Source organism: Larus michahellis, chromosome 4, assembly GCF_964199755.1.
Source record: "Larus michahellis chromosome 4, bLarMic1.1, whole genome shotgun sequence".
Lineage (NCBI taxonomy): Eukaryota > Metazoa > Chordata > Aves > Charadriiformes > Laridae > Larus > Larus michahellis.
The window spans coordinates 28,377,019-28,400,863 of NC_133899.1; the positions used below are offsets into that span (position 1 = coordinate 28,377,019).

The window sequence follows — 23,845 nt, forward strand, 5'->3', positions numbered from 1 at the left end:
GCTCCTTCGCCACCTGGTACATGTTGGCGAGGTTCTGCAACGTATACTAAATGTGGTTTTCAAAAACCATGCCCAAATCGCTATCATCATAGGGATCTTCTTCACTTTCTTCCTCCTACTGCCCCTCACCCCCTCCTCCTCTTTCTCCTCGTCCTCTGTGTCCTACTGAACATTTAATGTTGCCAAAGAAGGAGATTCCCCACCCTCTCCAGCTGTCTCTTCCAGGGCTTATCTGCTCTCATGGCATACTTCCCTTGCTGCAATGTGTGACCATTGCCTTACATTCTGTCACCCTGCACCTCTGAGATAAGGCAGGCTCTGGGTAGTGGAAGACAGCAATTAGAATCATAGAATCTTTTTGGTTGGAAAAGACCTTTAAGATCATCAAGTCCAATCGTTAACCTAACGTGGCCAAGTTACCACTAAACCATGACCCTTATCACCACATCTACAAGTCTTTTAAATACCTCCGGGGATGGTGACCCTACCACTTCCCTGGGCAGCCTGTTCCAATGCTTGAAAACCCTTTCGGTGAAAAAATTTATCCTAAGATCCAATCTAAACCTCTCCTGCCACAACCGGAGGCTGCTTCTTCTTGTCCTATCGCTTGTTACTTGGGAGAAAAGACCGACCCCCACCTCGCCACAGCCTCCTTTCGGGTAGTTGTAGAGAGCGATAAGGTCTCAAATTATTCCCATTGCCCCAACACAGGAGTACAGACAGGTGGGAGAGCCTTAGTTACAGAATCAGTGAAACCAGAGCCCACTGCACCAGCTCTTCTGCAAAATGCTCCCTGACTACATGGCAGCTGAGCAGTCAGCACCCTACGCCCACCTTCCCCAACAAAGTGATGCATGGCTACTCACGCAGACAACGTTTATTCAAACAAGTGATTCACTGACATCTTTGTAGAGGGTAAAGCTCCCAGAGGGAATGGACTCTCTCAAAGAAGGAGGGCGGTCACTGTCCAGGTGGTAACGGGAGTCTCCGTCACAAGTCTCATTGCAACCGCCACTTCAGCTGCATCTGGTCCCACTCCACACAGCGCGCTTTTGCTGTGGAGGAAAGGTGAGGCACCAATTCCCACTGCCGATGGAGCAGCGTGTCCTTTGTCTCCAGCATGCTCAGTTCTGTGGCACCAGCTCCCCAGGGAATGTCTAGGATGGGCAGATTCTCCACCTGAACTCCAGTGAACGCACAGAGGCACATCAGTGGTGCCTCTTGCTTGGTCCCTGCCCAGCCAGAGCTGCTGGCAAGAATTTCTGGGCCCCTGTGTAATCGTCACCATGGCTGTGACAGTGTGAGGGGACAGCAGGGCAAAAGTCACCTTTGTAGCCACCATAGTCATAACCCGCTGCTGCGTTGGGGAGACCGTTGAGAGGAGAAGGGAGGAGAGGAGCCACTCTTGGCAAGGGGCTGCTGCGCAGGGTTTTCCCTTCCCTTTCTGTGTCCTGCATTCTCCCCTCTTTTTCCCTCCTGTACGAGGTGGTCGTCTGCCATCAGCCGTGAGCCCCACAAACACAGCTCTGTTCATGAAGACTTATTTCAGCGTCCATAGAACAGCAGTCTCATGAGCCGATCTTGCAGCTCATTGAACTCATGCAGTGCCTCGGCGTGCACGTCTGGATCCTGCGCCAGGCGCTGGAAGAGGTTGAGTGGCACCGCTCTACGGTGCCTCGACCCCGCCACCGGCCCCGCTGCCCCCGCCGCGCCGCCGCCCGCATCGCCGCCGCCAGGGGCCGCCATGGCGCCGCCGCTCCTCGTTCCCCGGCCAGCACCACCCCCGGAAACGGGCAGCGGCGGGGAAGCTGCCGGTGCTCCGTGGGGTGGCGGCAAGTGCCCCAAAGCGACGCCCCGGCCCTACTCTACCGGGGTGTCTGGTCATGCCCTGGAACAGCCATAGAGCTGTGCTATGGCCGAGGTGCAGTTCTTCAGGCACAGGGTCAGGCCTGAAGACGCTCCCCCAGGAGCTGGTGCCACAGAACTGATCCTGCTGGAGACAGAGGACACGCTGCTCCATCGGCAGTGGGAGTTGGTGCCGCACCTTTCCTCCACAGCAAAAGCAACTCTGTGGATTGGGAAAGAAACAGGCATATGCAATTTACCAATACCTGGCTCCAGGGCCAGTGTCACTGGCAGAATTTGGGGTTTTTCAATCATGAGATGGTCAATGTGACACCAGGCCTGCTGGGGCCTGACGAGATTAACTGGTCTCAATGGGGGAAAAGTATTTTTGCTCACGAGTTATTGGGGCTGACTGAAAGGGCTTTAAAGTTGGTTTGACGGGCGGAAGGGATAAAATCAGGCTTACTAGTGATTCTATGATTTAAGTTTGCCTGGTGTGGAGTCAGGGGTTGGACTTGATGATCCCCGTGCGTCCCTTCCGACTCAGGATTTTCTACAATTATGAGATAGCCATTGGCAGGCAGATGATAATAAACCAAGATACAGCACCACGCAAGCTCCCGTGAAGAAAATTACCTGGAGCCCAGCCTTAACCAGTGCACCAGGGCAGCTGAGGGTCGCTGAGCCGGGGTGTGGCCCAAGGGCGGGGCTGGTTGCCAGCCCTGCCTGTGCTGCGCTCTGGTGCCTGGGACACCACAGGGGACGAGTCACAATGGGGGCAGCTATGAAGGGGACCAGGAGACAGTGCTGCCCCAGTACGGCACGGGACAGTGGTGAGTGGGCTGGCGGGAGGTGGCTGGGCTGGACCAGGGCCGGGGCAGAAATGTCGGTCCCCGGGGGGTGGGTTCTCACCCAGCATCGAGGGCCCAGCCGCTGGCAGGAGCGCCTGGGGCCAGGCACGGTGCCGCCGCCTCCAGGGCCGGACACAGGCCTTGCTGCCTCCCCTCTGCCTCCCCCCTCTCCTACCTGCCCCCAGCTCCCTGCGGCTCCTGTCCCCGCTCCCCCCTGCCGCCAGCTCCTTCCCTCCCTTCTTCCCTCCCAGCCCCACTGAACCCCTTCTCTCCCTCCTCCTGCAGGCCATGGCTGCCAAATTGTTCCTTGCCTCGCTTGTGCAAAGCGTCTTCCAGCTGCCGCAGATGGTCGGTGATGAGCTGGACGAGGCCACACGCGAGCGCATGCAGCAGCGTGCAGAATATGCGAACCAGGAGATGAATCGGCTGCTGCAGGAGCTGGAGCAGAGGAATGAGGAGCAGAGTGGCTTTGCTAGGAGAGTCCCACTGTTCGCTGCCTTGCAGCATTGGCAGTTTTGTGTGATTGCTGGAATCCTGGCGCTGCTCTTCGGGCTCTGCTGGTGGCGCAGAAAAAGGAGCCGTCGGCCGGCCAGCAGAAGCAGCAACAAGGACAATTCCAGAAACAAGGACACGCACCTAAAAAGACCCAGTCTTGTAGTGGATGTGCACAGAATGTCATCCATGCCACTCGTGTATCTGTCAAAATCATTCCCAGTGGTGGAGGACCTGGTGTTTGAACTTCTCTCTATCTGCCAAAAACTTACTGGGAACAGTTTCATGCCACGGCTGGAGACAGCCTTTGGGGTGCACAGCGCCTTCGAAAGTTGGAGTCTCCATGAGCATCATGCTGTCTACCACATGCTCACGCCCCTGAAGCCCCCCCGTGGGCACAACTTCCACCTGGAACTGGGCACCGGGGAGGAGATGCTGGCAAACAACTTCTGCATCCGTGTGGAGCTGGTGTGCACCTGCATGTGGGAGGGGCTGCAGAAGGACATGCTGTGCTTCCTCCACCACCCCAAGGAGGAGCTGAGAAGAAATCAGGGTCCCAGCCTCCTAGACACCCTCTGCACCGGCCCCTACCTAGACATTGAGAAAACCATCCACTGGTTCCAGATATTGGTAAAAGCAGCCTTGGTGGTTTTGCCTCAGTCGAGACACTGCCGTGTAACAGTGCTGCCCTCCACATACTCCTGCAAGCTCCGTGTGACGGACGCTTCTGATAATACCATCCTGGTTCATATGGTGCTTGGGGTGCAGCAAGGAGATGGGGCCACCTTCCTGAGCATTGAGTAGGTGACTGTCAGCAGCAGCAGGACGTGGCCAGAGAGCTGTGCTATGGCAGAGGTGCAGTTCTTCAGGCACAGGGTCAGGCCTGAAGACGCTCCCCATGCCACGGAACTGAGCACACTGGACAGGGAGAACACGCTGCTCCATCGGCAGTAGGAATTGGTGCTGCACCTTTCCTCCACAGCAAAAGCAACTCTGTGGAGTGGGACCCGATGTAGCTGAAGAGACTGTTGCAAGGAGCCTTGAAAGAGACACTCCTGTCACCACCTGGACAGTGACCACCCTCCTTCTTTGAGAGAGACCATTCCCTCTGGGAGCTTTACCCTCTACAAAGATGTCAGTGAATCACTTGTTTGAATAAACGTTGTCTGCGTGAGTAGCCATGCATCACTTTGTTGGGGAAGGTGGGCGTAGGGTGCTGACTGCTCAGCTGCCACGCAGTCAGGGAGCATTTTGCAGAAGAGCTGGTGCAGTGGGCTCTGGTTTCGTGATTCGCTGGGCTTTGGCTTCCCAGGTGTTGTGGGTTAATCCCAGTAGGCAGCTTGGCATCACACAGCTGCTCAGTCCCTTGCCAGAAGTGGGATGGTGGAGAGAATCTGAAGGGTAAAAGTGGGAAGACTCTTGGGTTGAGAGCGGACAGTTTAGTACGTAAAGCGAGAGCCACACGGCCAGGCAAAGCAGAACAAAGAATTCATTCACCACTCCCCTGCTCTGTCAGCCAGACCTGCGTTTTTGGGATGCATTCTGCCTCCCTGGGTCTCGCCTTGAAGGCATTACCAAGAGAATTCCTAGCCTTGTACCGCCCTCAGATTATTGGGCGCTGTTGCTTTTTCATGTGTTTACCAATGAAGTTGTGATGGGAAGCCCAAGGGTGGTGAAAAGAGGCTTCGGGGCCTCAGGGAGATTGGTAAAGGGACCAGGAGCACAGGTAGTATTCTCCTCTGTTCGCGCAGTTGCAGGGAGTGATGTCAAAAGAAACAGGCATATGCAATTTACCAATACCTGGCTCCAGGGCCAGTGTCACTGGCAGAATTTGGGGTTTTTCAATCATGAGATGGTCAATGTGACACCAGGCCTGCTGGGGCCTGACGAGATTAACTGTTCTCAATGGGGGAAAAGTATTTTTGCTCACGAGTTATTGGGGCTGACTGAAAGGGCTTTAAAGTTGGTTTGACGGGCGGAAGGGATAAAATCAGGCTTACTAGTGATTCTATGATTTAAGTTTGCCTGGTGTGGAGTCAGGGGTTGGACTTGATGATCCCCGTGCGTCCCTTCCGACTCAGGATTTTCTACAATTATGAGATAGCCATTGGCAGGCAGATGATAATAAACCAAGATACAGCACCACGCAAGCTCCCGTGAAGAAAATTACCTGGAGCCCAGCCTTAACCAGTGCACCAGGGCAGCTGAGGGTCGCTGAGCCGGGGTGTGGCCCAAGGGCGGGGCTGGTTGCCAGCCCTGCCTGTGCTGCGCTCTGGTGCCTGGGACACCACAGGGGACGAGTCACAATGGGGGCAGCTATGAAGGGGACCAGGAGACAGTGCTGCCCCAGTACGGCACGGGACAGTGGTGAGTGGGCTGGCGGGAGGTGGCTGGGCTGGACCAGGGCCGGGGCAGAAATGTCGGTCCCCGGGGGGTGGGTTCTCACCCAGCATCGAGGGCCCAGCCGCTGGCAGGAGCGCCTGGGGCCAGGCACGGTGCCGCCGCCTCCAGGGCCGGACACAGGCCTTGCTGCCTCCCCTCTGCCTCCCCCCTCTCCTACCTGCCCCCAGCTCCCTGCGGCTCCTGTCCCCGCTCCCCCCTGCCGCCAGCTCCTTCCCTCCCTTCTTCCCTCCCAGCCCCACTGAACCCCTTCTCTCCCTCCTCCTGCAGGCCATGGCTGCCAAATTGTTCCTTGCCTCGCTTGTGCAAAGCGTCTTCCAGCTGCCGCAGATGGTCGGTGATGAGCTGGACGAGGCCACACGCGAGCGCATGCAGCAGCGTGCAGAATATCTGAACCAGGAGATGAATCGGCTGCTGCAGGAGCTGGAGCAGAGGAAACAGGTCCGGAGGACCCAGAGGTGGGGTGGCTTTGCTAGGAGAGCCCCACTATTCGCTGCCTTGCAGCATTGGCAGTTTTGGGTGATTGCTGGAGTCCTGGTACTATTCTTTGGGCTCTACTGGTGGCTCATGGAAAGGAGGAGCCATGCGCCAGACAGTAGCAGTGATGAGGAGAGCTCCAGCAGTGAGAGTGAGGAGGTGCAGGACAATGAGGAGGAAGAAAATGATGATGCAAATGAACTGAGAGGTATGAGAGGTATTTTTGAGGAGTACATACAGCAGCCAGTTCAGAACCTGGCCTCAGAGTGCCAGACTGTGAAGGAGCTGGTGGACAACTTCATCCTTGTCTTCAGAGCGCTCTTGTCAAATAGTTTATTCCCGGAGCTGCAGTCAGCCATTGGGGTGGGCAGCGCCTTCGAAGGTTGGAGTCCCCATGAAGAAGATGTCATCTACTGTGTGCTCGTGCCCATGAAGCCTCCCCGTTGGCATTCCTTCCACCTGGAGCTGTGCAATGCTGGGGCGATGCAGGCAAGGAACTTCTGCATCCGCGTGGAGCAGGAATGCACCTGCATGAGAGAGCAGCTGGTGGGGGACATGCTGTGCTTCCTCCACCACCCCGAGGAGGAGCTGAGGAGGAATCAGAACGCCAGCCTCCTACGCACCCTCTGCACTGGCTCCTATCTGGATGCCCGTAAAACTGCCCGCTGGTTCCATCAATTGGTGAAAGCAGCCTGGGTGGCTTTGCCTCAGGTGACCAGTTGCCATCTAAAGATGATGCCCTTTAACCGCTCCTGCAAATTCCAGGTCACACAAGCTGATCAGAAGAGACTCATTATTGAGATAATGTCTGGGGTGCAGCAAGGCGATTCAGACATCTTTGTGACCAGCCAAAGTACAGAGGCCATCTTCACGCCAAGCACGATGTGGACAGAGAGCTGTGCTGTGGCAGAGGTGAAGTTCTTCAGCCATATGACCAAGCAGGCCCCACGTGACACATTCCACCTCAAATGCCTGCAGCTCTACAATCGCATCCTGGTGGGCACAGGCTTTTCCGACTATACTTTGAAGACAGTTGTGATGCACCTCCTGACCACCATACCCCTGTCAACCTGGAGCAGGAGGGAATTTGTGATGCGGATGCAGGATATCATGTGGTACCTGCGCAGCTGCCTGGAGGAGAAACGCCTTGACCACTTCTTCTTTGGCAATGAGAACGTGCCCAAGGAGATAATCTTGCTGCCAGCCTTCCAAACGGCCAAGCCACTCAACCTCTTTCAGCGCCTGGCGCAGGATCCGGACAAGCACGCCCAGGCACTGCATGAGTTCAATGAGCTGCAAGATCGGCTCATGAGACTGCTGTTCTATGGACGCTGAAATAAGTCTTCATGAACAGAGCTGTGTTTGTGGGGCTCACGGCTGATGGCAGACGACCACCTCGTACAGGAGGGAAAAAGAGGGGAGAATGCAGGACACAGAAAGGGAAGGGAAAACCCTGCGCAGCAGCCCCTTGCCAAGAGTGGCTCCTCTCCTCCCTTCTCCTCTCAACGGTCTCCCCAACGCAGCAGCGGGTGATGACTATGGTGGCTACAAAGGTGACTTTTGCCCTGCTGTCCCCTCACACTGTCACAGCCATGGTGACGATTACACAGGGGCCCAGAAATTCTTGCCAGCAGCTCTGGCTGGGCAGGGACCAAGCAAGAGGCACCACTGATGTGCCTCTGTGCGTTCACTGGAGTTCAGGTGGAGAATCTGCCCATCCTAGACATTCCCTGGGGAGCTGGTGCCACAGAACTGAGCATGCTGGAGACAAAGGACACGCTGCTCCATCGGCAGTGGGAATTGGTGCCTCACCTTTCCTCCACAGCAAAAGCGCGCTGTGTGGAGTGGGACCAGATGCAGCTGAAGTGGCGGTTGCAATGAGACTTGTGACGGAGACTCCCGTTACCACCTGGACAGTGACCGCCCTCCTTCTTTGAGAGAGTCCATTCCCTCTGGGAGCTTTACCCTCTACAAAGATGTCAGTGAATCACTTGTTTGAATAAATGTTGTCTGCGTGAGTAGCCATGCATCACTTTGTTGGGGAAGGTGGGCGTAGGGTGCTGACTGCTCAGCTGCCATGTAGTCAGGGAGCGTTTTGCAGAAGAGCTGGTGCAGTGGGCTCTGGTTTCACTGATTCTGTAACTAAGGCTCTCCCACCTGTCTGTACTCCTGTGTTGGGGCAATGGGAATAATTTGTCACCCTCCACAGCTGTGCACATTGCCTGTGTGCCGTAGGGAGCCTGCAGTGGTTTCCTTGGGAGCCATCCACACACCAAGCCCTGGGAGCCCCACAGCATTGCCCCTGGGCGACCCCAGTGAGGTGGGAATGACGCTGTCTGAACGGGGAGCCCTTGCACAGGCAACAAGTGCCACGACTGCGGCATGGGGCTCTGGCTGCGCTGGCTCCTATACGAGCACGAGACTCATTCACTCATTGCTCGTGACCTGAAAGCTGAGGTTCCCACCACCTTGGCAAAGGAGACTTAAGACATGCAATGTGGTTAAAGAAGGCTTCTGAGATGTCTCCAAGGCATGCACCTGTGCAGTCCATAACATGTTTATGAGAAGCAGCGGCCTGACGGCAGCTGTGTGGCAGAAGAGGTGCACTCATACCTGTATTTGAGACAACTCCAGTGGAAATCCAATCACAGCATATAGGGGAAAATTTGCAAGATCTTCGATAATTGTCACGTCAAAAGAACTGTCTAACTGTCTATGTCTGAGTGCTAGAGAAGCCCAGGCTTCTCCTCGTTTTCAGTTATACAGTGCAGAACACGGCCAGTTCTTCCACGTTGCGCAAAGCTACTGGAACCTTCCTCGCCTAGTGATGGACCTTTGGAAAATGAAGTTAAACCTGAGATGAGATGCTGTCTCTGCATCTTTCACACCAGTCATTTTCACTCTGCGGCCCAACCTTTCTCCCCCAGAATGGCCATAACAACATTGTGTTTGCCTGCATCTTTGTTGATTCAAAGAGGTAAAACACATTTTAGTTTTGTATATGAAGGCAAGAAGAGAAATACGTTATTTGAGTACGATCTCCCGTGTGAATTTTTTCATTTGGATACATCCATGATAGTCTTGTTCAGTGCTTTGCATCCCTCCAGCTTCAAAGAGCAATCTCTGAGCTACAGTTAATGACAGTTTGCTGATCTCTCCTCTTGAACCTGTTGCGTCTTTCTTGGGGCTTTGTTTCCCTCTTGTGTACCTTTGAGCTTTTGAGCCAATGAAAATGCTTACCTAGCCCGTTCCTCTCACCAAATTCTTTTGATCAAGGACAAGGCTGAGAATCTGGGGGAGCAAGAAGAATGACAAGCACCGATTGAGACCAAGAAGACAACGCAATCAGCTGCTTAGCCCTCTGCATCCCAACAGATTGTTACCACAAAGTCAGGCTTGCCAGTCACCCAAGCCCAAGCACGTTCACCACATTAACTGGTTCCTTCCAAAAGGCTCCGGGTTTTCCATGCTCTTTGACAATTTCCTTTCGCTTCCTCAGAGTTGCTGACCCTTCTGACGTCCCTTCTTGGATAGGGGTATCCCGGCTTGTATTTTCTTTTTCGTATTCTGTAAGAATCATGAGCCGCTGACAACTGTGGTCACAGGCAGCATTATTAAAAACTTGTATTGACCCGTCTCTTTTCTGACTCCCAGAGGATAACTGGCACAGATAGCCAGATGCTGTAGATCTCCATCCCAGTTGTGTTCGGGCACAACTAAACACCCACCTGGTACAGCCCCTGGGTCCCAGCAGTGCCCCAGCCAGCAGCTGTCTCTAGCCCAGGAGCATGCTATAGGGCCTGCCTGGCAGCACTGGCAGCTTGCTACCAATCATCACCTTTCCCTGAGTCCCTTGGTTCTCATGCTATGGAGACATGATTCCTCTCAAGAAGGGAATTACTACAGTCCAGAGCTAATTCCCGGGAGCCCCAACATGCCAAAGAAGGAGGACTGTCAGGAGCAGGCTGCATAAGAAGGAAGGTGGTTGCGTGGTTTCCTGTGCAACTGTGAGGACCTTTGGATGCCAAGATTCTGTAGGCACAAGGGATGCTCATGTTGCAAGCTTACAATTGTATGAAAAGCTCGCAATGGAAGAAGCGCTTCAGATAGTACATAGATTCGTCCGTGCCTGACACTGTTCACTGACTAATAGCAAGGTCGTAGTTGCATGTAAGCCTGCAGGCCATGCCACTGGCCCTGAGTAAGCATGCCGAGAGGTGTGCCTAGGTGCAGGGATGGTTAAGGACAGTGCAATGTCTAGAGGGGATCCCATAGGTTATACTGTTCCTGTCCGTGTGCAGAAGGTTCTCTAGGAGCAGCTGGTTTCAAGAGATGGGTGACCTGGCTTGGCGGCAGGCTGATGCTGCAGCTCTGTTGACAGGTAGCAGGATGACACCCATACACTGCACCACACCACAGCTGTCCAGCACCATGTCTCTCCAAGAAGGAAATCTGAAGGAGACCTAACAAGGCCAAGTGCCGGGTCCTGCCCTTGGGTCACAACAACCCCATGCAGCGATACAGGCTTGGGGAAGAGTGGCTGGAAAGCTGTCCGGCGGAAAAGGACTTGGGGGCGTTGGTCTACGGAGTGCTGAATATGAGACAGCACTGTGCCCAGGTGGTCAGGAAGGCCAACAGCATCCATCCTGGCTTGTATCTGAAATAGTGTGGCCAGCAGGACTAGGGAAGTGATCATCCCCCTCGACCTGGCACTGGTGAGACCCCACCTCAAATACTGTGTTCAGTTTTGGACCCCTCACTGCAGGAAAGACATTGAGGTGCTGGAGTGTGTCCAGAGAAGGGCAACGAAGCTGGCAAGGGGTCTGGAGAACAAGTCTTATGAGGAGCGACTGAGGGAGCTGGGGTTGTTTAGCCTGGAGAAAAGGAGGGTGAGGGGAGACCTTATCGCTCTCTACAACTACCCGAAAGGAGGCTGTGGCGAGGTGGGGGTCGGTCTTTTCTCCCAAGTAACAAGCGATAGGACAAGAAGAAGCAACCTCCAGTTGTGGCAGGAGAGGTTTAGATTGGATCTTAGGATAAATTTTTTCACCGAAAGGGTTTTCAAGCATTGGAACAGGCTGCCCAGGGAAGTGGTAGGGTCACCATCCCCGGAGGTATTTAAAAGACTTGTAGATGTGGTGATAAGGGTCATGGTTTAGTGGTAACTTGGCCACGTTAGGTTAACGATTGGACTTGATGATCTTAAAGGTCTTTTCCAACCAAAACGATTCTATGATTCTAAATGCTGTCTTCCACTACCCAGAGCCTGCCTTATCTCAGAGGTGCAGGGTGACAGAATGTAAGGCAATGGTCACACATTGCAGCAAGGGAAGTATGCCATGAGAGCAGATAAGCCCTGGAAGAGACAGCTGGAGAGGGTGGGGAATCTCCTTCTTTGGCAACATTAAATGTTCAGTAGGACACAGAGGACGAGGAGAAAGAGGAGGAGGGGGTGAGGGGCAGTAGGAGGAAGAAAGTGAAGAAGATCCCTATGATGATAGCGATTTGGGCATGGTTTTTGAAAACCACATTTAGTGTACGTTGCAGAACCTCGCCAACATGTACCAGGTGGCGAAGGAGCTGCTGGTGACTTCATCCATATTGCTCTTCTTAGAATCACAGAATGGTTGGAGTTGGAAGGGACCTTAAAGATCATCTAGCTCCAGCCCCCTGCCCTGGGCAGGGACTCTTTCCACTAGACCAGGCTGCTCAAAGCCCCATCCAGCCTGGCCTTGAACACCTCCAGGGATGGGGCATCCACAGCTTCCGTGGGCAACCTTTTCCAGTGTCTCACCACCCCCAGAATAAAGAATTTCTTTCTAACATCTAATCTAAATCTCCCTTTTTAGTTTAAAATCGTACCTCCCCATCTTTCCTTTAGGCCCCGTTTGAGTACTGGAAGGCCACAATAAGGCATGCCTGGAGCATTCTCTTCTCCAGGCTGAACAACCACAACTCTCTCAGCCTGTCCTCATAGCATACGTGCTCCAGCCCTCTGATCATCCTCATCGCCCTCCTCTGGACCCATTCCAACAGGTCCATATTCTTCTTGTGCTGAGGACTCCAAAGCTGGATGCAGTACTCCAGGTGAGGTCTCACCAGAGCAGAGTAGAGGAGCAGAATCACCTCCCTCAATCTGCTGGCCATGCTTCTTTTGATGCAGCCCAGGATGTGGTTGGCTTTCTGGGCTGCAAGCGCACATTGCCGGCTCATGTTGAACTTCTCATCAGCCAACACCCGCAAGTCCTTGTCTTCAGGGCTGCTCTCAAGCCATTCTCCGCCCAGCCTGTATTTGTGCCTGGGATTGCCATGACCCATGTGCAGGACCTTGCACTTGGCCTGGTTGAACTTCATGAGGTTCGCATGGGCTCACCTCTCCAGCCTGTCCAGGTCTCTCTGGATGGCATTCCTTCCCTCCAGTGTGTTGACCGTGCTATACAGCTTGGTGTCGTTGGCAAACTTCCTGAGGGTGCACTCAATCCCACTGTCACTGACAAAGATGTTAAACAGCACTGGTCCCGATACCAATCCCTGAGGAACTTCACTCGGCACTGGTGTCCACTTGGACATTGAGCCATTGACCGCAACTCTTTGAGTGCGGCCATCCAGCCAGTTCCTTATCCACTGAGTGGTCCATCCATCAAATCCATGTCTCTCTAATTTGGAGACAAGCATGTCGTGCGGGACAGCGTCAAATGCTTTGCAGAAGACCAGGTAGACATCTTCTCAATAATTTCTTCCTGGTGCTGCAGCCAGCCTGCGGGGTGGGCAGCACCTTTGAAGGCTAGAGTCCTCGTGAGGGTGATGCTGTCTACTGCCTGCTTGTGCCCCTGCATCCTTTCCTTGGGCACGCCTTCCACTTTGATCTGGGCACCGTGAAGGAGATGACAGCAAGAGACTCCTGCACCTGCATGGAGCTGGAGTGTACATGCACAAGGGAGAAGATGGTGGAAAAGATGCTGTGCTTCCTCAACCACCCTGAGGATGTATTGATGTTTGGCAAGGACGAAGGCAACTCAGATATATTCTTAAGTGTTTCGTCAGTTGCCGAGGGGAGCTGCTCCAGAGCTGAACCTGCAGTGGAGTGGCAGATCTCAGCACATGGTGGGGGTTCCTGAGGCGGGGAAACACCAGGGCAGTGGAGAAACCTGCCAGAAGCTGGCAGCTCTCACGGGAGATGCCTTGCCAGAGCAACCACGACCACTCCCACACCTATAAAAAGCAGCCTGGGGAGTGCTAGCAGCCAGGAGGGCAGTGAACAGCGTGGGCAAACAGAGCATGGCCCATCAGTTTGCTAGCAGTTTGTGTGGAAGGGCGCACAGGAACGGAGTATTCACCCTACCAGCTCAAGCGGTCTCTTCCATAATGGTGGGCACTCGCCTCAGGGTTAAAAACCGTGTTTCTACAGAGAAAGCCCCTGAGATGTCTGTGGCTTCCACCCAGATGGAACTGGTAAGCAAGGAGATTTCAGTACAGAAGGTAGAGTGCAACGAGTGCCCAGACCCTTCTCCTGGAGAAAAGATAAGTACCTGCGAAAGATGTGCACAGGCTGATGATCTGTTGTGTCAGGTGGCTGAATTGCAGGAAACAGTTAAAAGGCTGTGGCAGTATTAGAGGGGCCAAGAAGGAGATAGATAAGTGTTTCAGAACCATGCTCCTGTGGCAGACACCACAAACAATGAGGCACCTTGGACCCTGGTGACCCAAAAAAGCAGAACTCTGCTTCAGTCCCCACCCTCCAGCAATACAACCAAAACCAGATATGAACTGTAGACACCCACAAGCAAGGTCTACAAAGAGAAACTGTACCAGTAGCACAGTGGATACCACAGAAAGAAACAATGAGTGCTCGTTAAAGGGCACCGAGGTGCCAATTTGCCAGCCTGACAGGGAGTCATGAGAGGTATGCTGCCTTCCGGGAGCTAAGGTCCGAGATGTTGCCAAGAGGGTGCCACAACTTTTCAAGAGCACAGACTACTGTCCATTGCTACTCTTTCATGTGGGCACAAATGACACTGCAAGCTGGAACCTGAGTAAAATCAAGGAAGACTACGAAGCCCTGGGGATGCAAGCATAAAGTATTGGTGCCCAAGTTATCTTTTCCCCCATGTCACCAGATAGAGGAAAGGGTACAGCCAGAAATAGACGTATAATGCAAATCCACTTCTAGCTTCATGGTGAGGGTTTTGGCTTTTATGACAACGGGACATTCTTCAATGACTATAGCCTGCTAGGGAGGGATGGGATCCACCTGTCTAGAAGAGGCAAGGGAATATTTGGCAGCAGGCTCGCCAACTTGGTGGGGCAAGCTTTAAACTAAAGGACTCGGGGGGGGTGCGCAGTCCAAAGTGGCAATGCTCACGCCATTGCAACCAACTGGGGAATAAGCCAGGCCAACCAGAACAGTGACAAATGTTCCTTAGTTGCCTCCCAAGATGTGAACCAGAAGACCAACCACCTCAAGTGTATGTATACCAATGCACACAGTCTGGGGAACAAGCAGGAGGAACTGGAGCTCCACACCCTGTCACTGGGTGATTGCGTCACACTGTCTGGGGTGAGGTTCACAGGTACTGCCGTGAGGTCCCAGTCCTCCAAATATGTTGAATCACCTCCCTTGCACTCAAGGAGTTGACTCAGCTCTCTCTGGTCTCTCCTTGTGAGCTCCTGAGGAAAAGCAGCCTCCCTTCTTCAGTGTCTGAGCATATTGTGCATATCCCAGGTGGACTGGCTTCTAGCTGTGTTAACAGCCCATGGGGGTGAGTTTCTGCCCAATGGGCTCACTGGCACATCCCCTTGTATTGCTACCACTCCCCGCAGTGTGACCTTATATAGAATCACAGAATCATTTAGGTTGGAAAAGACCCTTGGGATCACTGAGTCCAACCATCAACTCCACTCTACAAAGTTCTCCCTTACGCCATATCCCTTAACACCACATCTAAACGAGTCTTAACCACATTCAGGGATGGTGACTCCACCACCTCCCTGGGCAGCCTATTCCAGTGTCTAACCACTCTTTCTGTAAAGAATTTTTTCCTAATGTCCAGCCTAAACCTACCCTGCTGCAGCTTGAACCCCTTCCCTCTTGTTCTATCGCTAATTACATGTGAGAACAGACCAGCACCAGCCTCTCTACAACGGCCTTTCAAGTAGTTGTAGAGAGTGATGAGGTCTCGCCTCAGCCTCCTCTTCCTGAAATTAAACTGTCCCAGCTGCTTCAATCGCTCCTCATAAGGTTTATTCTCCAGGCCCTTCACCAGCTTCGTTGCCCTCCTCTGCACTCGCTCCGGCACCTCGATATCTCTCTCATATTGAGATGCCCAGAACTGGACACAATACTCAAGGTGTGGCCTCACCAGTGCTGAGTACGGGGGGACAGTCACCTCCCTACTTCTGCTGGTCACACTATCTCTAATACAAGCCAGGATGCCATTGGCTTTCTTGGCCACCTGGGCACACTGCTGGCTCATGTTCAGCCGCTTGTCCATTAGAACCCCCAGGTCCTTTTCTGCCAGGCAGCTCTCCAGCCACACTTCCCCAAGCCTGTAGCGATGCATGGGGTTGTTGTGGCCCAAGTGCAGGACCCGGGGTTCACATCTGACACAGGTGTTGTCTCCGCTGCCCTCCATGGCAAGTGCCAGGCTCCGGCACTCTCTGCAGCAGAGGCCTGGACGCCCATATGTTTGCGCGGGGCCTCTGTCTGGGCGCCCATGTTTTTTTTAACAGCAGCCTTCGACTGGATAGCAACCATGGCTGGATCTCTACACGCAAGTGACACCTTGTGACTCGACGGTCAGTTGGGGTGAGCACTGGTTGCTCGCTCTGTGGGCAAGGCCTAGTCCCTGCCCTTCCGGAGGCTTCCTATAACCTGGTGTCTTGATTGACCGGGGGAGGTGCTGGCTCCGCCCCAGGCTCCCTCAGCAGCCGCCCACCAGCTGACCGCCCTCAGCACAGGCCGAGGGCTTTTGCCGGCTTCCAAAAGCCCCAAAAGTATACCAGCATCTCTCAGCGCATCCTCTTGGCCAGGCACTTGCTTCACTCACCGGAGAACAGAAATGGGGATGAACTGGCTGGCCATCAGCCCTCCTTAATGATGCTGGTCTTTGGCTGGGGGTCCCTGCTCACTATGTGCAGTGAGGCTGGAGCAATACCACAGGTCTTGTCCAGGAATCAAGTCCTACCTGATTCCTGCCCAGCGGGGGAAGGCAGGCACTGCACTTGTAGGGCTTCACCTTTAACAGAGCAGCCAGACTTTGTGCTTAACTACCAGGGCAACAGTTCAGTCAAACAGAGGTCTTGTTTCACAATGTCAAGTAAGGTTAATATATTACAAGGCTCATTCATTGACTTGATAACATGGTGGAGGGAAGGGAACAACATGCCATCTCACTGCTTGATAGACAAGGAAGAAAGTCCTGCTGTCTGGGATGGACAGCACGTGAAAAACTCTGTGATCTCTGCTCTTCTCATTCTCTTTGGTATATTTGGTACATTTGGTACATTGCACTGTACACCTTAATACAGCAGAGCAATACTTTATAATGAGAGCTCCTTTCAGGTTAGAAGCCTATCCACGAACGGCCTCTAGCTGGAGCCAGAGATTTATGGTCCTGAAGAAGCATAACAAGTGAATGGCTAAAGACATTCTTGCCCTCTCCAAAACATCAGTCTTCCATTTTCTATAGTTGTTCTTTAGTCTCGTTAAAGCAACATGAGCTGGGAAAGAGAGAGCCATTTCTAAGTGTTTGGCTACCCCAAATCACACCTACTGTGGAACAAAGGATGGGAATTGCCTAGAAAATATTTGCTGAGTTTCTTTCATCCTCTCTAGCAGCTGTTTCTTTTGTGTTGTGATCCCTTCTCTTGTGTTGGTGATGCACAATGCAAGAAAATAAGTAGAGCCATCAAATCAGACTACAAATTTTGATCACTGCAAAGATCAGGGGTTAATCCATTAATCCATTGCAAAGGACAGGCCATGGCAGCAGTGGCATATAAGACCTGACTGGCCCAGCACAAGGAAGGAGGAAAGCATAGACATGCGCTGCCAGGGCTTTTAGTCACCACTGGGCCGATTCCACTGGAGGTGCAATTGGTAGCTGCCAAGGACAAACTTGAACCAGACCAAGATCTCCAGACTTTGACAGGGTGGCAATGCTGAGTCCTGGCCTCAGTGCAACCACTGTGGCTCAAATTCCTCTCTGTACAAGCACGATACAGTAACATAACTCATGATGCTATTCTGAGTTGTTCACAGCATCTGCTGCCTGTGGGCACTGGCGTCTCCTCAGGGTTAAGTTCTGGCCAAAGCATCACCTCAGAGGAGAATATGTTTTTGTATTTCTGCAGGAGACTATTGAAACCAGTGGCTGGTGACACTGTGGAAGCTTTCCCAATGAGTTTGGCAAGCTGTGGGTGAGAGCTAGGGGCACGATCAGGAGCAGGTTTTGACTGAAATAGTGTTTTGTAGTGTCATTCCGTGAAGCCATTAGTAGCAGCTTCACTCTAATGCTAGAGCTTATACAGCTCCTTTTCCATGCACTCTCCTCATCTTGGTTTCTACCCTTACCCTTGGGATGGGAGAATAGGCTTTGGTGGGGTGAGAGATAGTGCAAAAGTCTCAAGCCATGGGGCAGTGGCTTGGTTTATTTCTGCCAGGGCTAGACCTTCCTCCAGAAAAGGCTATGATCCTTGTAGTCCGTATTCACATGCTTCGACTGTTCTGAGTTACAAGCTGCAATAGATGTTTGTCAAGCTGAAGGCAGATCACAGAAAGCACAGATCTAAAAACAGGGTGAATGATTGAATGGATAGAGGCTCTTAGCCACATCAATCACTGTCTGCGTTTGCCAAGCAGATGAAAATGACATGTACACAAAATGCTGGTAGGGAATGGTGGAAAAGTTGCTATTTCCAAACAACATGCTTCCTGGAATCATGTAAGTTTCATGTAACAATTAATGGAAACTGCTGTACAAGTGTTATGACCCTGTATTTTGTCAATATTGTTTATCATACAATAGAGTTATTGCAATATTATTATTGTGTATTATTTGAATCATTACAATATTTTTCCAATATTTCTTACATAGGGTAAGGATTTCACAAGGTGGCCACGGGAGCAGAGAAAGACAGAGACAACCCAGGCGTGAAGGAGACTTTATTCGCTGAAGTCTCTTTTGATTTCCACCCTGCCATCCTGCTGCAACCCTCCAAATCGTTGGCAGGATGAATGTGGGGCAGGATATACCAGATGAGTCTTTCAGATAGGCTCAGAAATGCTTTGGGAATGGTGCTGGCAGCACACCACAACTCAGTTACCCTACTGCACAATCCTGGCTGCTTTCAGGTTAAAGCCGGGGGACGAGCTGCTCTCCCAGCTCATGAGCACACGCTGTGGAGGGAGAATGGGTGTTACCCATTAGAACCCTTAAAATCACAAACCATAAGAGAGAAAAGAGAGGGGCAGAGGCACCTTTTTGAGACTGATCTAGGCAGGACTGAGAATTGAAAAGTCAAATCCAGGTCTCCAACATGGGAAATGTCACAGGTCTTATTGTGAAAAACAAACCCAAAACCCAAACAAACAAACAAAAAAACACAAAAAAACAAAACCAAACCCCAACAAACATTAATAAATGTTTGCAATTTCTGAGACTTATGGCTGTGAGAAGCTGCTGCGCACTGCTGATGGCCTCTTCTCTGCACATTCCTCTTCCTCGCTTTGCTCAGGGGTCTGCAATGGCAGGGGAAGAATTCATTTGTGTCGCCCCTGCCAGGCGGGCAGGAGGCTGAAGTGGTGCAGGGACTGCTTGGGGAAAGGACGCTGGACCTGCCGCAGCACATGTAATGCTCATTCTGGCCTCACTCTGTGACAGGGGAGTCGGGTTCCTCTGTAACGAGGACCTTTGGCTACATGATATATATTTTGTCATTCGCCCTGTCATTAGCAGCGGCTTCTCCAAATGAAACACTTGTGCCTGGAAAATGTTCATTTTTTCGTCTCAGTACCTAATAAATGATGTGCCTGTCATTCCTCCTGCTTCCCCAGCTATAGGTCTGAGCTGGTCCTGCAGCACATGGTGCACTTTGTTAATGCTCTGATGTGTCTAAATACTCACAGTTGCCTATATGGAAGGATGTTTGCTGCTGAGTTATTTCAGAGCTGTTCACTGGTGTCTGCGTGTCAGATTTGGGTGGGGGTCTCTGGTTAGCTCAGCCGTGGGACTTCTTGGGTCACCTAGGTTAGGACCCATCCCACAGGTGACCCTCAGCTGGAGAAAACTGACATGTTGAGAGCAGAGAGAGAATGTAGAGGGTACATCTGTACAGCACGGTGGGTGTGAGGACCTTATACAGTCACTTCTGACGGGCGCTTTATTTAACTTTGGCAGCGATGCTCAGCATCTGCTGTGGTTCATGGCTGCTGCTGCTGGCTCCGCTCTGGTCCATGCTCCCACTGCTGCAAATGGGAAAGCTCCTATGCTGAGACACCAGGTGAGACAAAACACCCTTAGGGTGGCCTGTGCTGTTAGCAGGAGAGCTGGTGAAAGTCAGCCTACCCTACGTATGGGCCAACCTTTCCCTATAAGGCTCCAGAGATACAAAGGCAGAAAGATGGAGCCTAAGCTGTATTGCATTAGGAGCTTGTTGAGCTTGCCTGTCCTCTGTCATCATTCTTCATGCCAGTGTAAATCTGATGTGACAGGGAATAGGGTTGATAGGGAATTCAGGGTTTGACCAAACTGGGGGCTTGCTGAACGCAAAGACCAAGGGAGGGCTCTCACTTGTGCTGGCAGTTGGCAGACCCATGGGTGTGACAGAGGAAGTGGAGATTTCTTGGGTGCAGGGACCCCATCTGCAAAGCCTGGCCTTACAGAATAGCAAAATTCGTAGTGACAACCTGGGACATTCCAGCACTTACTTTCACTCCAAACCCTAAAATGTTGTACAAGGGATAGTCAGATTTTTCCTTCTGTTTTTGTAGTGATGGTTTCCCTTGTTTCATGTATTTAATAAAAGGTTCTCCTCACATAGTAACACTTTACGGCAGCCTGAATCGCTTCCCCTCTCCCACCCCATTTCGTACTGGGTCATGGGAACTGTAGTCCAAGAGCATCACCTTTCCCTTCTCTGAGATGAGCCTCCTCTCCTACCATACTCCAAAAGTTAGGCAGTTCCTATACTGCATCACACAATTTTAGCAGTGAGGTATTTATAGGACATGTAGCCTCCCAGAGTGCCCTGCCCCTAAAAAGGGGCTTGAGCTCTGGAAGGTGGCTTTTGTAGGTCAGATGCATCATGGGGAAATACTGTCAGATGATCTTAAGCTTTTTTAAAACCGAAACATGTCATGTTCAGTGGCAGGTTCTGGTTTAGAGCTAAGTGACTGAAATGAAACAGCTAAATGTGTCTTTCCCTAATGCAAAAGGAAGATTTTTTTTTTTTGAGAACTACGTCTTCCAGAGAGAACCCTGAGTGCCTGAAGCTCATTCCCAGCCAGCCTGAGCTGGTGGTGCCTTCAGAGAGTAGCTGCCCAGCTATGCCAGCTGGCAATTTGTTCTTCTGATTGACACACGTTTCTCCATGCTTCAGAGGCACGAGTCTTTCTAGACACATCCTTAAACCAGCTGTGGGTTGGACACAGACCCTACAGTATATGCCACTAAGCAAACCCTGAGTGCAGGGTTGTAAAGTATTTAACTTTCAGTCAGACATAAATTAGCTTTATTAAATCTATGCTGTAAAAACACTAGTTGTTTTCTAACAAAATGTAATGTTCATTCCCCCAGACTCCACCTTCTAAATCAGGAGCTCTGTAGACCCCGTCCTGACTTTCCCGCTGCCTCCACTCACAGCAACTTTGGCCGAACAAATGCAGCACTTTTCCCCAGGGTGGAGAGATAGGAGCCCCCCTCCTCATTTCAGCTAAGTTCTCACTGCCAGACAGATTTTCAGCTCCCTCCTTTGGCCCAAAGCATCTGCATGAGTTTACGTTTTGTGACTTGGAAAAGAACGTAAAAGGGCTTATTTTATTAACGAGACCCTTCAAAGCAAAAAATATGGTTGAGAAATTAATCATCCTACACCTCCAAAGTGAGATTTATTGTAGCTCTGAAACTAATACAGAAATGAACCAAAAGCTAAATGCATGAATCACTATTTTAAAATAAAGTAAGGACTTCAATGACTATGGTATATGTACTGGTAAAATTAAACGCAAGGCCATCAAATTTTCTTCGTTCAGAGATAATGTTAAAGTAACATGATGATCCTTAGCTTCTCAATGGCCAGGGAGAGTGTTTAGCAGAAAAGGTCTTGTCTGATAATACTTTCCAGATTACTGAAGTGATTTTGTTTCCCACTCTTCCTATATTTTTTGTCTAAAAATCCAAATTAACTTCCTCTGAGCAAATGCCTACTTTCTGTGTTTATCAGGGCAAAGAAGGCCATTGTCTGGGGAAAATGGCTCTGATGGGAATGCAAATGCAGGGACAGGGCATTAATATTTGCTGACTTGGGTTACAAGTGGGATGGAGTTTCACCTAGGGGATTACATTCATAGATTCTTGGTGGATTTTTTTTCCATGGTTCCTCCCAGTGCATAATTTGCCGTCAGGAAAATGTGGCCAGCTGCAGCTGCAGCATCAAAGGTGCATTCTTAAATAACTGTAACCATCAATTGTTGCTCTGGGAGCTGGCTCCAAGGAGCTCTTGGGAAGAGGACGAGATGCTCTCGGCCTGCTCCTGTGCCTGCAGCCTCCATGATCACAAGCTACTGGCAAATGGTGCCCATTTCACAGGTGAGACTGTCATGTTCTCAGCCCATCTGCTTGCTTGGGGTTCCTTGGTTGGCAACGTTGCCCCTTTCCCAACTGCATGGCCATGCAGTCTGCATTGTCCTCGGTCCCCATCAGCTCCTTCTGGTTATTGTCACTGTGTTATAACTCTGTTTCTACTGATGAGTACATTCTGTTTTTTCCTCAAACTGTATAGCACCAAAAATCTCAGCAGGCAGAACAGCTTTTTCTTTTTGCTAAATTATTTGTACACAAGATATGCTTTTCCCCAAGGGTTGGAAAGGCTCAGCTTCCCATAATAAACATTTGTCCTATGCCCTAAATTGTCTTGGAGAATTTTTATTTTCTGTCCTCCTTGGTTTTATTTTCAAAAGCATAAAAACTCTGACTAGAAATAAATGACAGCTTCTCAGTGCAGGGATAAAGTGCCTGGACAAAAATGTTGCAGTGATATGAAAGGGAAATTCAACCACCAACATCAAATCCTTAGACACCTTTGAAAGAGTTTCCTGTTTTTCCAGTCCTTTAGAGCCAGGCGGTGAGTTCATGCAGAGCTTGCTCAGAACTTACTTACATGAATAGGCCAGCTCGTGGTGGGGACGGCACGTCTCCCAGGGGCGCCTCGCTGCTGCAGATGACCAGCAGAATTTACATCAGAAACCTCCCCAAAAGCAGGCTTCTTGCTTCAAATCACATGCCAAAAAATGTGCAAGAGCTTCAAACACATCAGCTTCCAGAAGATGGGACTGCCCTTTCTCTCAGCATCGTCGTGCCTGTTTCAGGGGACATTTACAGTGCAGAGGGCTGCTCATGCATCACGCTCAGCAAAAGAATTTGGTACAGAGCTTGTTTTCACACAATGGTCCTTCCCTAGTCCACAAAGCACGGTGGTGTGTTTGCATGTGTTGCTGCTTTGGAGCTGGGATAAGCAAAGATGGTGGTGTCAGCCCAAAGAGAGATTAAGTGATTGTTGAGGAACTTCTTTATCACCATCCTGTGTAAATAGAAATTAGAGACAGAACATTTATCTTACCGCTGCGAGCCACTTCTGCAAACAGGAGGGAATACAGTGCTAGGCAGTATTACATAGCCAGCTTCAAGAGTGTTGTTGCAAAACGTGAGGACATGGACTCATCGTAGCATCCATATAAAGTGAGAACGGCAGTGCTGCTCTGCCTGCAGTGCATTCCTCCTTTGGCAATGCCTTGTGGACCAGCAAGGCACCAAGCCCACACAGCTGGGCTTGTGTTAGTCCCAGCTGAGCCTCACCCCAGCAGTGACATGCTCCTTGAAGGGCAGTGTTTGTGCCCTAGGTGAAGGTCTCTGTAGGCAGTGTAGTTGCAGAAGCCCTGAGGAGGTCCCTGATATACAAAGGAGATCAAGCAGGAGCTCAACTTGTGCGCAAGTTTAGTATATTTGAAGTGTCAGTTCTGATTTCTTTCTGTGCTAAATTGCTTTTGTTTGAGGGGATGGCTAATTCTGTGCACCAAGCCTTGAATTCTCATCAGAATGTGACTTGTGTTATATAGGAGAGTATATAGTGTAGCTTCCTACATTTAAGTGGCTGCTTCCTTCCTTGCAAGCAGGCCTTGAAAAGTATACAGAGCAGAGTAAAAATAAAACAGCATTAATCACTGGTAATGAAAAACTACTCCTATCCCAAAAGAGAGGAGAGTAACGTTTTCCACAGTTTGAGGTGCAGGCATTTGACAGAGCAGGTCCTGCTATGTGCTTGGATGACACCCAGCCCATGTCTCATCTCTGTTTACTCTGTAAATACTGATTTCCCAATGGGAACAACTGTTGTACAGTACAGTCAGAGTTGAAGAACTGCTATGAAAGAAAACAACCAACCACACGCGTGCCTCACTTCTGCAGCATTCCTGAGACAAGGCTGTATTTTTATCATCTGCAAAACCAGCTACATCTGCTGTGCTAAGCTATAACTGGAATCCATCATTACGACCTCCGTCAGAG

The 23,845-nt window shown here is 51.2% G+C and overlaps 2 protein-coding genes across 2 annotated transcripts; both read left to right on the top strand.

Moving 5' to 3' along the window:
• Positions 1 to 2,951: 2,951 nt before the first annotated feature.
• Positions 2,952 to 3,992, top strand: LOC141743187 (inositol 1,4,5-trisphosphate receptor-interacting protein-like 1). Its single transcript, XM_074586916.1, has one exon. The coding sequence runs from the start codon at positions 2,985 to 2,987 to the stop codon at positions 3,990 to 3,992; it is 1,008 nt and encodes a 335-aa protein (XP_074443017.1). The 5' UTR covers positions 2,952 to 2,984.
• Positions 3,993 to 5,861: 1,869 nt separating this feature from the next.
• On the top strand, positions 5,862 to 7,400 carry LOC141743186 (inositol 1,4,5-trisphosphate receptor-interacting protein-like 1). Its single transcript, XM_074586915.1, has one exon. The coding sequence runs from the start codon at positions 5,862 to 5,864 to the stop codon at positions 7,398 to 7,400; it is 1,539 nt and encodes a 512-aa protein (XP_074443016.1).
• Positions 7,401 to 23,845: the final 16,445 nt, after the last annotated feature.

Excerpts from the sequence above, each read along its gene's own strand:
- LOC141743187 (XM_074586916.1), top strand. The coding sequence starts at position 2,985 with ATGGCTGCCAAATTGTTCCTTGCCTCGCTTGTGCAAAGCGTCTTCCAG.
- LOC141743186 (XM_074586915.1), top strand. The coding sequence starts at position 5,862 with ATGGCTGCCAAATTGTTCCTTGCCTCGCTTGTGCAAAGCGTCTTCCAG.